The sequence below is a fragment of the Pipra filicauda genome, unplaced genomic scaffold (genome assembly GCF_003945595.2).
Source record: "Pipra filicauda isolate LSUMZ 115617 unplaced genomic scaffold, ASM394559v2 scaffold56_size3634133_pilon, whole genome shotgun sequence".
Classification (NCBI taxonomy): Eukaryota; Metazoa; Chordata; class Aves; order Passeriformes; family Pipridae; genus Pipra; species Pipra filicauda.
The window spans coordinates 676154-694503 of record NW_024104720.1 but is presented as its reverse complement, the minus strand read 5'-3'; the positions used below and the strand labels follow the sequence as shown (position 1 = coordinate 694503).

General features: G+C 39.7%; 1 protein-coding gene across 1 annotated transcript in view; it reads left to right on the top strand.

The window, feature by feature from the left end:
- Positions 1 to 18350, top strand: part of TMEFF1 (transmembrane protein with EGF like and two follistatin like domains 1) — a 119119-nt gene that overhangs the window by 95309 nt on the left and 5460 nt on the right. The window contains exons 6-8 of the mRNA XM_027740738.2: positions 10412 to 10560; positions 11420 to 11485; positions 16607 to 16730. Of these exons, the coding sequence (XP_027596539.1) occupies positions 10412 to 10560; positions 11420 to 11485; positions 16607 to 16730 (339 nt within the window). The remainder of the gene's footprint in view (positions 1 to 10411; positions 10561 to 11419; positions 11486 to 16606; positions 16731 to 18350) is intronic.

The following is an 18350-nucleotide window of genomic DNA, read 5'->3' as shown; positions in this document are numbered from 1 at the left end:
GCTACTTAAGCTTTTATTAGGCTAGATCACACATAGTCTGAAGAGCTCAGGCTTTGCACAGAGTTTTGTATCTTCATTTTGTTTGATTTCACAGAAACATTATCTGTCTAAACCAGAAGTGGTAAAAATGCATAGTAAACTAATTGCAAAAATATACAAAACTTTATAATTTCCACTGCCTCTACAAAAAATTTCAGTGCTGATTCTAAGTGGAGTGGTTGAGACACAGAAATAGTGTCTGAGGAGAGGGTCATCATAAGCAGCATACTTAAAAAATTGTATTCAACTGTTTTCAAATCAGTATATTATTTCTTTATCTAAATGCAAAAAGGAATCAGGTTGAGGAAACATCACAGAAATGTATTTCTCCATATTTTTCTTCTTTTTCCATACAACTTGTAAGTATTTTAAAAAGTTGTTAGTTTGTAGTTAATCTTTTCAAGGTCGTAGACAATCACTTATGGATGCACTAGTCCTAAGTTGCATAAACACATAATATTCAATATTGTCCGAACAGTAGTTTTCTGTAAGTCTAAGGTATCAGGGTACAAACAATAGGATTCACATAGCTTGGCTGTGATTTTTTCCCATTTAGCAACAGAACTGAAACAGGTGATATATGTCATGGGAAAAACTGCTGCCTGAAACCATTCAGTCAGTAATATTAAAACACTTTAAATAATACAGCATGAATGAAAACAAATTAAGACAGATGTAGTTGCAAAATAGTTTTCATCAGTGTAGCACTTAGATCAATTCTTTCTTCAATGAAAGCAGTATAGTATTTGTAATGCTACTGTGGCTTTTAAGAACTCTAAGTGATTTTTTGTAAAACTCAGGTAAACAATGTTCAGTGTAATTTTTATAAAGCTTCTAAACAACATGATACCTCAGTTAACTGCATATGACTGAAACAGAAATTATTATTTAGAGTCTTTTGAGAGCTGAATAACTCTGTTTTTAAAATTTTTTACAGTAGCCACCTGCAGCACTGGCAAGAAACTGGTAATATAAACATTATGGTGGAATTGGGTTTTTTTACTATTGTGATTAGAAAGGTGGGCTCTTAAGTACATATATTTTTCCATAAGACTTCAATTTTCAAATGATCCTGATCTCCATATGTTTTTAAAGTCATCTTACTATTGTCTGGTCATTTTTTCCACAAATTTTTGTATTATATTATACTACTTTAATATGGACATTTTAAATATACTGATTCCATTGAAGAATGGGAGTTTCATCTCATTTTTTTCTTTGAAAGTATCTTTCTAACATAAAAAGTAGTGTTGCTTATGAGGCGTTATATCCTCTGCTCTTGCACTGTTTTTGTGGGGTGTCTCTTTCCTCTTGCGTGCCAAAACCTTGCTAGATACCCTGATAAAACAACATGCCAACATGTTGCAAGTCTTAAAAGGAATGTTGCTTTAAAAGGTATTTTAAAATGTGTTGTAACTTCAGGAAAATAATATCCCAAATGAAATAATGAACTGTAGAGTAATTTAGATTGGAGTGATCTCTGAGGAGTCATTTGGTGTGGGCTCCTGCCCTGCGCTGCATCTGGAGATAGTTCATTCATTTGAGCTCGAGGGCTTCTCCAGGAAAGGTCTGACCATCTCCATGAAGGAAGATTTGACATCTGGGCATATCTGCTCAAGAGCTGAGCTTCTCTCACTTTAGGGAATAATTTCCTCGTGTTCAATCAGAATTTCTCTCTCTGCAACTTGCAACTGCTTTCTTTCACTCCTCTACTGTGCGCCTCTGAGAAGAACCTCCCTCTGTCTTCTTGATAACCCCTCTTATGTTGTTGGTGACAGCAGTCACCTCCTTGGCCTCCTCTTCTCCAGGCTGAACAAGTCCAGTGCCCCAGCCATTCCTCACACAGCCCATGCTCCAGCACTCTATCCTTTGCAGTGTCTCACCCACCAGAGCCTCTCCAGTTTCTCTAAGTATTTACTGTTACTGGGGGGTCCCGAAACCAGACAGAGTGCTTCACATGGGAGCTCGCGAGTGCAGAATGAAGGCCGAGAGTCATTTCTGTTGCTCTGTTGGTGACCCTTCTGTGGTGCAGTCTCCCAACCTGCTGCTCCCCTGAACCCTCAGGTCCTTTTCTGCAGAGCTGCTCCCCTACCAGTCCACCCGCGGTCTGTACTGTGGTTTTCCTGTCATCTTCAGACTTCTAGAGGTTCCTTTACCTTGTCAAGGCCCTACTTGAGTGGTCATCTTGGTCATCTTTTTTTTTTCTTTGGTAAGGAAATCATTAACTTAAAAATAGCCTCACTGTAAAAATTCAAATTTGTCATGTTTTCAGTATTTTTTTTAACAGATGAGATATGGAAATGAGATTCTGAACACATTCAGTCTCTTTTTAATAAGTGTTCTATGCTGTCAAAGATCTGTTTTGACTTGTAATGTAGATTTTCAAGAAAGATTGACAACTGATCCCCAAAAAGACCTTTTGAGATTAACATTTTACAAGATTTACTTCAGAAAGGAAATGTGTCTCATCAACATGTAGATTCAACTGGCCTATAATTTATGTAGGGTTTACACAATGACCAAACCAGAAAATCAGAAGTAGAAGTATTAACAATTAGAAATACCAGTGTGGACATTTCAAAGTCCTTGTCTCTGCCTTGTCTATATAATTTGTCCTCCAGGGAAAGATTTGGACTGTTTGAAGTCTGGCATGCAAGTTTATACTTTTCTCTTTTGACCACTTTCTCACTCATTTACCAACTTTTTTTTTTTTAATTAACCCTTTTAGGCTATGATATTGTATGTAGGTATTCATAAGGTAGGGTATTCTAATCCTATTTAAATGCAATTCACAGCTTTCTGGTCCAGCAGAAAAAAAAATCCTAAGTATTTGTGTGTAAAACAAGCTATTAAGACAATAGAGAAAATCAACCTAAACAAGGGATTTAAGATTGCGTTGTGGAATTACTGAATTATGAAAAAATGGGCTACAGGATATTCTCATATGAGAGAAATAGCATAATGTTCTTTTCATTATACCGACTATTAAGAAATTGAATAGATCCTAGATGGATAATAATCGAGGCCTGTTTTTTTAATGTATATTTTTAGTGATCTTCGCAGCAGTGTGTGCCAAGTCTTTGAAGGTTCCTGTTGTTTGAAGGTGGGGGGAGGGTTAGGTCGCTCTTGAGAGAGGAAACATCAGTTCACCATGTATGCTGCGAGAAGCTCACTGCAGGTAAGGACTAAATTTCTACAGTGGTCAGAAAGAGCCATGCCACGAAATGGGAATGTAGGGATGTCTGGAAAGTAGCTGAAGCTTATGGTATTCAAAGCGTGTTCTGCATTGATGGGCAGAAGTAAAAACTGACAGTGTTCAAGCAGGGCACAGAGAAGCTTGTAGAATTGAATTCTACTTCTTTTGTGCTATAACGGGATTTTAGGAAGCACACCAAAAACCTAATGAAGATTCAACTCTAGTCAAATAGGTAGAAAAATCACTTTGAAATCCAGATTTTCTTAGTTCAGGTTTCATCTGAGAGCAATTGCACACAAGGGAAGAAACATCAAATGAAAGGTAATCCTTCATTTGGCATGGTTATATTCCTAACTGCAATTGCAACACTCCTGATATTTCAATTCACCTAAATTTATTCCATCAAGCATACCCTTATCCGTCTGTGTGCATTTCACACACTTTCTTTTACTCTGGTGTTTCCGTTTTACATTTGTAAGCAGATGTGCCAATAAATCGGTAAGTACCTGAGAAAGCTCACTGTTGCTGTCAGCTACTGGGAAGGGATAGCAAGCAAGACACCCTGTGAGGTCAGGCCAGAAAAATGCATTTGTGAGCAAACCCTAGATGGGCACAAATGCAGTAGCCTGATCTGTTGGTTGGAACTGGCAGTCTTCCCCAGTAGCCAAGCCTGCCCCACAAATCTGTAATGCTTTCCTTTCCTTTTTTTCCCCTCTCTTTTCTTTGAACCTACCATGGTTTTTAAGCACATAGAACTTCCAACAGACCACGTACACCTTGAAGCCTGAAAACAAAAGGGAGCCTTGAAATGTGTTCTGTTCTCTGGGGATCTAATTAATTTACTGATAGCAGCAAGTGCTCTTACAGCCTGAGCTTGTCGTTTTACTAAGCACGTTTTCTTTGTTACACCTAGAAGCCTCTAAAAAATGAGTCGTACATCTTCATTTCTTATTTATTAAAACCATCTAAAAATTTGTGTGGTTTAATTATATCACTTTGTACTTTCCTGACATTCAAATGCTTTTCTGTTTAACTAATGGTGTTAATGAGTGATACGCATGCAACTTAAAAAAGCACATTTTCACAGCAAGCTGCTGCCTTTTCTCTTAGGGTGTCAGCTCTCTCATGGCAGGTGCCAAAGTTAAGGGTTTTTTTCTGTATACCCTAGTACATCAAGAAAGCATCTGAATACATCCTGTTGACATTCCTGGGCTAAGTGAGAGAAAAGGTCTGTTGAGGACACTAAGTAGCAACCCCTTTCAGCAAGACATCAACTTTAAGAATTAACTCCCTGTTTTAATCCTTTTAGTTAAAACCAATAGGAAGGTTATAGTGAAAAACACCTCTCATAGTTCTCTCATTCCTTTTATTCCAGTGTGGCTTTTACAGCAAAAATTTGAAGGACTCATCAAGCACATTCAAGATGTCCTTAGTACACAATTCTGTTAAGTGACTTTTCATTAAGTGACTCTTTTCTTCTGAAGATTGTGCTTAAAAGCCACACATCATGCTGAAGGCACCAGTTGGTAGTTTTTCTTTATTTTCATGGGGGACTAAGCAGGATCATGTTTGTCAAACATATGCAAAAGCCAACAGCAGAGCGGCAGTGGGGCTCAAGCTGTGGAGTCCTCACTCAGCTCCAGACAAAGGTGGCAAAACACCCAGCATCAGTAGTAGGGCTGAGATTTTGCCATACTCTTGACTTGTATTGAGATGTGATGATTGCTTTACCCAGTGAGGCAACACCTCTGGGAAGCCTGAGGGAAGGCTGGCACTTTGAAAGAGCAACTGGGAGAACAGAGAAGCTTTTTATTGTGGGGTTTTGAGTGTTTTGGTTGGTTTTTTTATGCAGACTTTTTTTATCCTCAATTTTAGCAGCTGAAGATCAGCTTCACATAACAATTTATGCTTGCACCACTGCTGGACTTCAGGCAGTTGTTCCTGGAAGGTACTCCAAATAGCAGTAATAAATAATTGATATCTAGGAGAAAGGTAGTATGAATCTACTAGGATGGAAGATACTATGATCTGCCTGGCAGAAAAGGACCTGAGGATGTTGGCTGACAGCTGGCTGAACATGAGCCAGCAGAGTGCCCAGGTGACCAAGAAGGCCAATGGCATCCTGGCTTGTATCAGAAGTAGCGTGGCCAACAGTCCCTCTGTACTCAGCACTGACAATGCCACACCTCAAATCCTGTGCTCAGTTTTGTACCCCTCACTGTAAGAAAGACATTGTGGTGCTGTGTGTCCTGAGAAGGAAAGCAGGGCTGATGAAGAGTCTGGAGCACAAGTCTGATGAGGATCAGCTGAGGGAGCTGAGGTTGTTTAGCCTGGAGAAAGGGAAGCTCAGGGGAGGCGTTATTGCTCTCTACAACTACCTGAAAGGAGGTTGTAGTCAGGTGGAGGGTCAGCCTCTTCTCCCGGGTAACAAGTGACAGGACCAGAGGAAATGGCCTCAAGTTGTACCAGGGGAGGTTTAGATTAGATAATAGGTAACTATTTTTTCACTGAAATGGTTGTAAAGCATTGGAACAAATTTTCTAAGGAAGTAGTGGAGTCACCATCCCTGGAAGTGTTCAAAAAAATATGTGGATGTGGCAATTGAGGACATGGCTTAATGGTGAACATGGTGGTGGTGCTGGGTTGATGGTTGAACTGGATGATCTTTTCTAGCATTAATGATTCTATGTTTAAAGGTACTGTGGCATTTTTGTTTGCAAGATTTCAAAAGAATTACTTTTCTTTTTGTGAAAATATGCATGATTCCAGGTTTTCTTTCCTAAGATCCTTCCTCATTCCCTTGTGGCATCACTCCTAAAGAATAAACATACCTGTCAGAGCACTGTTTGCCTGAGAGACAGGTTTGAAGCTTCTGCACTGCCTACCCAGGAGACTTCCCACGTGCGACCCCAGGAATCAGACTGGCTGCTCACCTAAGCTGCGATTATTCCATATGCACCTTCCTGGTCTGCTTCCAGCACGGAAGTAACAGACCTGGGTTTGAACCTTATGATTTCCACACTACAAGTTTAAATACAAGATCTTGTTCTGCAGTTGTTTATGACTGACATCATCACGTGCAGTTTTCTCATTGGATTGTGTCAGCCATCCAAACTCAGACCAGCCTTTAGCATTTGTGAAAATATACTGAGGTGTCAAAATAGCAGTATTTCAGAGATTCTAGGTAGATAATTTCTCACAGAAGAAATTAAGATTCAATATCAGAGTAGTTTTATGTTATTATAACTACTGTTGTATGATGGGTACTATTCTATTTTTATTTTTTTTACTATTTTTAGCCATATCTCTAACTGTACAGCATAATATTTTTAAGCTGGATATATGAATTTAGAAATACAATCAAAACCTTTGCCTCCCTTTGCCCCTGAAACCCAGTTTTCAAGTTAATGCCCATTGCAGGCTGGTGGCCAGAGGAGTTCAGCCTCACAGCTGGGCTGCCATTCATCAGTCCTTCAGCCCAAGTCATACTGGAAAGTGTCCGTAGCTGCACAGCCAAGCTCAGCAAGCTGCATGTGGCACTGCTGTCATGGACCGAAGAACGTGGACATATGCTGGTGGGAGCTAAGGCAGAAGTGAGAATTGGTGCTTAAAAGGTGGGATATTAGGAATTTTACAGTTAAGGTCTACTCTCTGTCTTCCTGAGTGCCTTTCTTGTGCTCGTCCCACATATCTCTGCTCCCTCTTCACTTTCTCAGGTTTTTCCTGCCCTCCTTTCATGAGCAACTCTCTGCATTTTCCTCTGCTCTCTTCCTGCTCTCTCCTCACCATAAGAGAGACCTTTCAGGGAACGGATTACAATATGAGACAGCAATTCTGTGTTCAGATTCAGTCTTAACTGTGAAGAAAAACAAGGCCCACAGTCCATGATGCCTCACACAGGTTCTCCTGCCTGCAAAAGCCTCTGATAAGACAGACCCTTTAAGACCCCACTTTTAGCTCATTAACACTGTCTACCATGTCTTCTCACATACTTTGTGTGCTGTTTTTATGGTCTGTGAGATGGTTCAACGCTGTGGGCTCTGCTTGGTAGCCTTGAGCTTCAATGTCTACTTGGCTTTAGCTCTCAAACTGGCTAATGGGGGGGAGTTGGCTCCCCTCAGACTGCTGGATTTTCTGTCGTCTCAGGATCAAGCTATTGTCTGCCCTCTGTAGCTCTCTGACTTCAGATGTAACATATTTTCAGTATTTCATAGCAGGTTTGTTTGTGGATCTTCCAGTACTTTCCTGAGTGCTATTTTGCTTTGGTCTGTGGTGGTCCTGTCCTCTCACAGGAACTCATGCTCCGGTTTCAGTGTGTTTGATGTGCAGCATCAGAGCAGCAACTTGCTCTCCCACGGTTTTACCTTCCTTCACAAACACTGAGCAGTTAAAAACAACATTCTTTTCATGTTTTCTGTCAAGAGCAGCACTCCCCATATGTCACTGCTCCCATCTCAAGTTTGACGCTTCCTGCAGTCCTGACTGTACGTTTGATCTTGTGGAAACTGTCTACGAGCAAGGACAACTTCATTGCACCCTGCGCAGACCTCTGAGAAGTGCAGGTTTCTAACATGTGCTACTGGCTCCCTGTCTGCCATCCTACAGCATCTGTGCAGGTCCTTCTCCCTTCAGAGTATTGCGCCCGGGACATGTCCTCACCTTAACTTGTTCCCTTTCAGCCCTCTGAAAGGCTTCAGGGTTTTATGTTGGAATAATAGTTTCAGGTTTTTTTAAAGTACATCAGTCCAGTTCAACTCTTCATTACCCCACAGTGTACCTGAACCACCTGCTTTTGCATGTAAGGCAGTTCTGTCGAGTAACCAGTAACTGAATGACCTGGGGAAGGCTGGATGTACCATTTGGCATTATGGTGGCAGGTGAAGAAGTAGCTAATGGCACCAGGCAGATAATTTGAAATTTTTGTACATTAAAGAGATGGTTAGAGCTAAGACTGAAAGTGTTTATCAGAAAACCAGGGTCAGAAATTCACAACTACTCCTAAAACAAGCACTTGGCAGTTGGAAGAAAGTAAGCATTTAACATTAGATGTTAAATCTAAACACAGCAAAGCATGGAAACTTAAGCAGTTTCCAAACAGTTTCAACGCTAGCCTGTAATGTCACCGTGAGGAAGAAAAAAATATTTTCAAAACACACCTTATTTGTCACCAGGAATGACAAAACCCAACCATAAGTAGGATGCTACAGACCTTGGATGGTGACTACAGACAGATTTAGATCTGTTTGGTCATAGAAATACAAATGGAACTAGTCTGGAGATACATATGCAAATGTGCTCAGATGTGACAAGAATGGGTGCTCACAGGCAGTGATGCTGCCGGAGTGCTGAGGCTGAGTGAGGGTATCTGTAAGCACATAGCCAGTGTCATACAAATTAGGACTGGCTCTCTGCTAGTTTGTGTCAATAAACATGCACAACTGCTAAGCCATGAGTCTATTATTTGTATTTTAGTAAATCCTAATAAACCCCCTATTAGTCTTAAAATCATGTGGGAGAATGTAAACATACATTGTAAACAAAATTGTATTTCCATCCTGGTTCTAAGGTTTACAACCATTACCGCTTCTAATAAGAAAAATTATCATATGTCCATCATATTGATATTTAAAGGCTTCATTAATACTTGGAGGTAGGTTCCTAAGATGTGTAGAGACTCATTATTGAGGCAGTTTTTCACTCTCAATAGGTGCATGTAAAACCCTGTTTGCACTAGAGATGTTCTTTTGTATAACAACAATCTGCAGTTCACAGGCATGAAATATTACTGGCAAAATTAGCATATTTAAATTAAACAACAAAAGGTGCTCTTGGGAAAAGAGGAAGAGGGAAAAGTATCCTGGCCATCTTCAGTGTTTCTGCAGCATGGAACTGGGTTCTGCTGCAAGAGTCATTAATGGCTTGAGGCATACACACATCTGTCTAATAGTTTAATTTTATCTGGAACAGTGGGAAAAAAACAACGAAAAAACCTAACAAGTTGATAGCTTGCACATTTCTCCCCTTCCTGTGACTTACAAGAGTAAATCAAGGTGAAGCTTGTGGCAGCTCCTGACAGGCAGACCATGTACCCTCTGTGTAGAGCTTTCTGGCAAGGAGAGGACCTTGTGCCCACTGCCACCTTCTCAGGTGATGCAGAGTGGCTCTTCTCACACTCACAACATCAGGAGGAGCTGGACTGAGAGCTGGACATGGTGCCCACCTTGTCCTCTCCCTTATTTTGCAGCCACACTCCTTATTTTTTTCAGCCCAGAGGTGGAAAGGAGATTGCAGAGCAATGTGAAACATCTACAGAAACTTTCATTTAAAAATAGAAGTTCAGTTAGAAAGTAGAATATTGACTAAAATAAACAAGGGTGTGGTGCTGGAAAGTTTTCCTGTGCCATTCACTTGTAAAATTTCAGGACTTCTTGTTGGGGCTACAAAGCTATCTACCATCTAAGTAATAGCCCTGTCAGAGTCTTTGGCTGTCCTACATTTGTGTAGTTAGGAACCAGCTACATGCTAGGTCTTTAATTTTTCCAATTTTCATTTTACAATCCCTAGTTGCAAATTATGTGGAAAATGCTTTGTTCAAAAGAACCAAAGTGTCAATGGATGCAATGTGGAATAATTCAGATTGTATAATCCTGTTTTTAATACATCATGATAGACCCATTGTTAACTTTCAAAGGTATGAATGAATGTCTTGCTGAAACGACACAATTAACCAAGCATATTGAGTCTCTACAGCCTCTGAAATAGAACTCCTTTTACTACCTGACAGAAATGGGAGTCCTTTTTGTTTTCCTTCTCAAGAATCCTGACACCCCCCAAAAAAGCAGAATATTCTTCTGTTTTTGTTCACACAAGAGAACCATGTATTAATGTAGCAAATCTTCCTAGCAATGTGTTATCAATTTTTGGCTGTATTCCATGAGATTGATACGATAGTAAAACTACAAGAAACATTATTACATTATTAAAAAGCACACTCTTCATAATTTTGTACATTCTGCTTGGAAGCCTGAGGCATCAATGACTTCTTCAGCATCCTCATGCAGCACACTCTTCTCTCCTGGCATTGATGTATGAGCTACTGTTTACTCAGGACTCAACATGACTTAATTTTTGTTTGCTGGATGTCAATTTTATTTTGTCGTATGTTTCAATTAACAGGTGTGTATGTAATATAGACTGCAGTGGATACAGTTTTAATCCTGTATGTGCTTCTGATGGAAGTTCCTATAACAATCCATGCTTTGTTAGAGAAGCGTCATGTCTGAGGCAAGAGCAGATTGACATCAGGCATCTCGGACACTGCTCAGGTAGGCTTAATTTTGTTTTTCTGGAAATGTAAATTCTGACATAGGTGGGCTTGGTAGAGCTTTCCCTTTTACATTTTTGATCAGGAGTCACTGATCCACTTATCCGTGAACTGCCCACCTGTAGTTTTGAGTTTCCCACACTACATACATGTGTGCTGTGTTTACATGACCTTTGGCTGATGTTACCTGGAAAGACAGGAAAAGCTCTTAGGAAAATCTAAGCCATTATCCAACAGTTCTTACACAAGGGCATGGTAAGAAGTAGGAAAGCAAAAGGAATATGGGTGTGTGGGAAATGTTCCCTCTTGCTGCTGTGGGTTGTACAATGTGCTTCCAAGGTGAAATCATGTTGGGTCCCAGTTGCACAAATATTGATCAATTAATCTTAAGGGTCTTTTCCCACCTAAGTGATTCTATGATTTCCTTTTCCAGTGCTGGAATGGTCCACTGAAACCCTCTGTCTACTGCCTTGTAGCTAATCATGTACGTGACTCTTCGGTTTTGGGGGCTTGCATTTAGGACTTTCTCTTGGGAATAACAGCTTTCCACTATCTCTTGGCCAGTTGCATCTAGATCTGTAACTTGGACCGTTCCAACACCAAAACAGACTGTCACCAAAATAACCTAGGTCCATACTGCAGAAAAGTTTTTAGTTCAAAACCTACAGCTTGTGTTGGTCTGGACACCAGGGTTACTGACCAAGCTGGTTATATGGGAGGAACAATGTGGGAATGTGTCCAGTTTTACTGCAATTTAAAATAATTCTTTGAATATTATTTTGGCTTCTCAATGATGTACATGTAGTGGTCTGGAAAACAGCCTTTCCTAATAGCTAACCATGCATGTGTTTATCACCTAGAAACAGATGACACAAATGCAGTTGGAAAGAAAGATGATGGCATGCAGTATCGGCCAGAAGTGAAAGGTACTGTGCAAACTTTGTGCTATTTGGTTATGGCTTCACAAGATGAGAGAACAGAGCATGCAACTCCCTTCTTGTCTGCCTTACAGCTTTGATTTCTGTAACTGAGACAGATCTGTGAACAGCTTCTTTCTTACAGCATGTTGCAAGGCTGGCAAAAAGATGTGCACGATTTGTAAGTTTTGCCTGCTATATTCCTCTAAGATGACCAACTGCTTACCACCCTGTACAGTGGCCACAGGATTAGACTCCCTCCAAGTGCTGTGAGAATGACTTTACTGGAAGACACCAAGCTGTGACGTTCCTGATGAATAACATAACACAAGCCTCCCTCCCATGAGCCCATCTCTTCAGTTAACTTCTGAAAAAAAATGGATGATTCTGTATTTGTTAGGTTGTTTTAAAATATTTTCAGTAAACTAATACACATTAAATCACATTGGCTGAAAATGTTTCACCTATATGAACCTTACCTTACCTTTAATAACCTTTAATGTCTCAGCTTTTTCTTCATCCCTATTAGTCACATCAAGTATCAGTCCAATGCTTTCTTTAGACCTCCTCTCGCTATTAACACACTTTAAAGAGCCCTTCTTGCTATCTTACACAACACTGGCCAGATTCAACTCTAAATGAGCTTTGACCTTTTGTGTTTTGTCCCTGCATATACGAACCACAGCTCTGTACTCTTCCTGTGAAGACCTGATCTCACTTCCAGTGATCATACAAATTCTCTTCCCTCTTGAGCTTCACAAAGAATTCCCTGTTCACTCAAGCTGGTCTTCTGCCCCAGTTGCTTGACTTATAACACAATGGAATTGTCTGCTCCTGTGCTTCTAAATGGTGCTTCTTAAAAATTGACCAGCACTCGTGGAGCCCTAAGCCCTCAAAAGCAGATTGCCAGGGTACTTGGCTAAATAGTCCTATGAATAGCTTAAAGTTTTTTATCCTGAGCTCCAGGGTAGCAACCCTGCTGTCCTTTTTTCTCGTTATGCTGAAAACTCAACCATTTAACTCAACCATTTCATGATCACTATGGCCAAGACAAACACCTATGATTACATCCCCTGTGAGTCCTCTATTCACAAATAGCAAGCCTAAGAGGGCTTGACTGACTGAGTACCTGTGACAAGGAGTTATTATCTTTACCAACATCAAGAATTTCCAAGACCAGTTCACCACAGCGGTATTATGTTCCCAGATGATGTCAGGGAAGTTAAAAATATCCTGTAAGGAGAAGGGATACAAATCCAGAAATTTCTCATAATTGCTTATAGAGTAACTTACATCCTAGCTGAGTACTCAGTAGTAGGCATCCACTACCACATCTCCTTGTTTTCAATCCCTCTAACCCTCACCCAGAGGCTCTCAACCACATGAGCACTAATCCTAAGTGCTGTACAATCAAATCTTTCCCTTCCATATAGTATGACAGCTCTAACTTCTCTGCCCTACCTGTCCCTCCTGAACAGCCTGTAGCCCTCTATCCCAGCACTCCAATTGCGAGACTCATTTACTAAGTCACGTAAATACCAATTATATCATAGCTCGGTGCTCTGACCAATGCTTCCAGTTCATCTTGTTTGTTTCTCGTGCTGTGTGTGTTGGTGTACAAGCATTTCAGATATGCTCCTGAGCTCTCTGTGTTCCCAGGAGCAGTGCAAATGTTCCCACTAGCACTTGCCACCCTCAGGTGATGCCATGCCAACCCATGTCTTACCTACTGCAATTCTATTGGCATCCTATTCCCCCATTAATTCTAGTTTAAAGGCCTCTCCATCAGTCCTGCCATCTTATGCCCAAAAAGGTGTTTTACCCTTCAGGACAGGTGGGTCCCATCAGGCCCCAGCATACCTTGTGTTTCACAGTCTCTTCCATGATTTAAAATCCCAAAGTTTTGGTGGAAACACTAGTCCCAGAGCCAGGTATTGATATTCTGTGCTCACCTGTTTCTTTCAAGTCTCTCCACATTATTGGGAGGATTGAGATGAAACATTATGCTCCCAAATTTTTTTAGTATTGTACCCAAGCCTTCTGAAATCTCATTTGATTGACCTCAGACTTTTCATTGCTACATCAATAGACACATGAAAGAGCAGGAGTGGGTAGTAGTCTGAAGGTTGTAATAACTTCTTCAGTCTTGTGGTGACATCCCTAATTCAGGCCCCAGGAAGGCAGCAAACTTTCCTGAAAATAGAGTCCAGTCTGCAAATGGGTGCTTCCATTCTGCACCCATTCACACTAATGAAAATCACTCACTGTTCTTTCTCCTCAGCACTGGTCTTAATGCAGGTTTTGTTGGGAGGGGTTGGTTAGCTTCTTTTAACTCTGGTCTTTAGTTTTTTTCTGTCATTATACTTGTTTTGCACTCCCATGGCCTCGCTGAGTAAAGCCATCTCACCACGGCTTTCAAAATTCCTTATGTTCTTCTTGAAAAGTCATTCAGTGCCAAAAAGCTTCATATATTTTTCTCTTTTACAAATTTTCTCTGCATATGATGTACCAGTTGGAGTGATTTAATGTCAATTTTCACTTACATTATGAAGGTATAAAAGGCACCAAATGGAATATACATCTTATTATGTGATGTAATGAAACACCACTTTTGGTTCCTATTTCAAAGAAGTAACAGCCTTTTATTCATTGCATATAAATTGCTCTTGAAATCTAGTTAGTGGGAAAACCACTGTATATAATTATACAGCTTGTATTATATAGCTTGTGCAGTCTCACATTCAGCAAATGATGTGCATGGATGGAGTATGCTTCATGAAAATAAGCTGTGTTGAATTTTTTAATGCAGTAGTCAGGTCATTTTAAATAGTGAGATCATGAAGTGAACTTCTTTGAATGACATTTTTTCTTCCAAGATAAGAGAACAGTCCACATTCCTATCTATTTGCTTTTACTTTCAATTCCTGTGAGTTATTTTTGTTAAACTCTGTTGTCTGAATATATAATGCCTTTTAGTCTCTAGAATCCTGACAGTCTCCTCCCACAGTGCAAGTGGCTACCTAAAGTTATATCAGAAAGGTCTCTCCTCCCAGATTCAGCTGGCTTGCTGGTTTTGTTGTAACAAGATGAGCATCAGGATTTCAGTTTTTATGCGTGACTCATTCTTCTGGTGAGGTATTTGAACTCCTATATCCAGTCATGCTTTCAAGGCTCCTACACCAGTTAAATCTTTCACTTTGAAGTCCTGAAGCAGTCTAGCATGTCTCTCAGATTAGAAACGGATTTCTGTCAATAGGAGGGTAAATGTCTGTTTTACACTAGGAATGACCTCCTGCATTTAACAACATCTCTTTGCTTAATATAAGTTTTACCTCTGACCTGTGTGACTGTGGCTACCTGACCACCTTTCAGAGGATGCACCTTTCAGTCTTTCACTGGGCCTTACATTCTGTGTCAGTACATATATTAAAACCAGACATGGCACAGCTCTATGAACAGACTAATATAATTATCTGTAGCTTATTACAAGCCTTTAATTGGGACCAGATGTGACAGTAATTAACTGCTTGGAGGAGGAGGGAGATGATAGTTTTGGGATGAGACATCACCACTTTTCTCTTCTTAGACAGGCGGATCAACAGACTTCCTTATATCTAAAACCTCTAATAGATGGTTGGGATTTTTTTTGTCCTGAAACAAATTAAGAAACATTCCAGAAATGGTCAGGAAAAACCTTAACACAATAGCATGCTTTTTTTTTTTTTTTTGTCTTGTATAGATACATTCTCTTTCTTGCTGGTGTTATTTCAAATATCTGCAATTGTATAAGAGATCTATTCTTCACAGTCCCTTTTGCTCTGCACTTGCAGTTCATTATAGTCTTTTATTTGTGATGCTATAGTCTATTGACACAAAAATTAGCGTAATTCCATAATTATGCTCACATCTTAAGATCCCTGCTTTTTAGAGGAGTTCATTATGAAATACAACTTCTGTGTTTAGGACTTTTTTACAGAAAAATTTTTGGGGGAAATATGGTTGTAAATGAACACAGATTTGGATAGTTTTGTTACCATGACAGAAGCATGAAAGATGCTGAGGCAGAAGGGGCTGCTTTCCTGTGCTGGGCTGACCTGGACAGCAACTAAGTGCCTGCCAGCTACTTGCTCTATTCCAACTTCCCCCAGGACGATGGAGGAGGGAATCAGAAAAGCAAACATGAGAAAAATTCATTGGTCAAGATAAAGGAACTTTAAGAAGTGAAAGGGAAAAAAAAGGAAAAAACCCCAAGCAATGCAAAATGTCCAGCCAGCCGACTGAAGACCAGCCAGTCTCTGAGCAGCTGTCACTGATACCAAACCCATAGCTTTTATTGCTGAGCATGATGTCATATGGTATGGAATATCTCTTTGGTCAGTTGGGGCCAGATGTCCTGGCTGTGTCCTTGCCCAGACTCTTGCCCAGCCCCAACCTCCTTGCTGAGGGGAGAAGCAGAGCACCCTTCAGCAACAGCCAAAACAGTAGTTACCATCCAAAAATCTAAACCACAGCACTGTATGAGCTGCTATGAAGGAAGTTAACTCCATCCCAGCCAAAACCAGCACACTTCCCAAAGGAATAGGTATTTTAAGCACATTTCGATATTTTTGATTTCTCTCCCCATAAAAATGTTTCTCTGAGGAAGACTGCTATTGAAGTGTGATTTCAGTTTTAATGACCAGTGGTACCGGTCAAATCTGGGCTTTATCAGGTGGTTTTCTATCCAGTAATCATAAAATGTGGTTCAGCTTCTTCTTTCTAACGCTTTTAAGAGGCGACTTTTTCCTCTATTTACACATGAGAGAGAGCTCTTTATATCTTTGTATTAGCACTTTGCCCCAGTGCCACTGATAAAGCTTCTGCTGATCTTCCTGCTTTGGCTTTTTTCTGTCATGAACACTTTTCTGATTTTTGAGAAACCTTATGTAAGAAGCAAATTTAGATGTCTCTGAGGATCATTTCTAGAAAATCTTTGTAGATGCCTCTGAAACTTCCCCCTTAAGCCTCTGCTTCATTTTTCTGTATTCCTTTATTGACTGCAAGTTTTTAAGGATATGGTATTCTTGGTTGAGAGTTTTTAATTAGTATAATACAGCCATGTATAATTGTTTATCTGTATTTCTTTTCAAGATGCCAGTGATCAAAGAGAAGACATTTACATTGGAAATCATATACCTTGTTCAGAAAGCTTCAATGGTTACTGTATACATGGAAAATGTGAATTCATTTATTCCACTCAGAAGGCTTCCTGCCGGTAAGTCCTGCATGCTTCCAAAATGTGATTGAAATTGCTGTAAATCTTAATCAAAATGCTCTCTAGACATAATTACAGGATGTATCACTTTGCAGTTATCTAAGCAGTGGCACAGGGGCCGTATCCCTGTGCTGTGGCAGCACTCAGCTGCTCCAGTCATGAGAGGGATAGCGCTCAGAGGAGAGGCTCAGTAAGTCAGGTAAATCAGAAGCTGAATCCTCCTGAGGAATGTAGCCTTGATGTTGTCTTCTTATTTTCAGCTGATAAATCCTATCTAGAGAAAAAAACCAAAGCAAACAAAACAAAACAAATATTAATAAGCCTTTGCCTTGCATTGCTTCTCTGTAAGACTGCTTTCACCGTTGACCTCTCTTCTTATACTATCTGTACATTTTATTGCTCCTGTCATAAGCTCTCTCTAGAGTATCAATATCTTATTTTTAACATTTATTACCTTTTGTCACAATAATAGCCTTTATCTAGAGAATATAAAATTGTAAAATATTCTTTAGCCCACACTTTTTATCTATAGTATGATCTAGCAGCTCTAGCAGCAACTCAGTGTTTCCCAGGATATCTGAATGTTCCTTAGCTCCCAAATAAATTTTTTCCTTTAGATTTCACCAATTAAATTCTGTATCTTTGTTTTCCTCCAAAAATAAAATTTACTTTTAAGTTGGTTATAGAAAAAGACCAGTTCTTCATAATAAGATGCAGTGCCCTACTTATTAGAAGGTTTCACTCCTGAACTTTTATCTTGGAAGCTTGTACCTTCAGATTAATGTGGCTGAAGATGCTATAACTCTTTGCTTTCCTTTGCTTTTGAAACTTCAACTGTAAAACCATTGGATACTTTCACATTTTCTCCCTTGATCTTTATTGATCGATGATATTTAGAGGTTTTTTGTACTGACAAGATTTAAGGGTTTCCAGACTGATCAGAGAGGAGGAAGCCCAAAAGGCAGAGCCAGTATGGTTGTCAACTTAAGCATTTGAAAGCTTATATTATTTCTTTTCCCATGCAAGACCCTTTCTTGTTTATTTTCATCTTTCCAATAGGACTGTTTTGTTTTTCTCTTCAACTGGAATCAGGAGAACTCAACGTGGCTTTGCTTCTCTTGGGAAGCTGTGTGTGTCCCCCACATCATCTTGCTGGGCATTAGGCAGCGCTATCTGATTACAGTACTCTTTTGATCTAGAACTGTATTTAACACAGTTTATAATGTATTTGTCCCCAAAATATGTGAAATAGAGGTATTTCAAGGAAAGCATTCCTTTCTGAAGTAATTGATTTTTAATTCCTCTGAATTTTTTTCTGGAACATGGTAATCTCATAGTAACTAATTAATTTATGAATCAATGTATATTCAATCATTTATATAATTATTATTACTCTAGAATTAGTGACAGGCAGTGTTTTGATGAACTTAATTAATGCCCCATCCCTTTAAATTCTATTTTATAGTTACTTGTAATATTACTGCTTTCAACTATGTATTTAAACAGCCTGAATCATATCTCAGCACTGGACCTAGCACACCAAACCTCACGTGATTCCAGTCAAGAATTTGTGACTATCAGTTCTTAACCCTGAGTATCAGATCTCCTTTGGATTTTTCT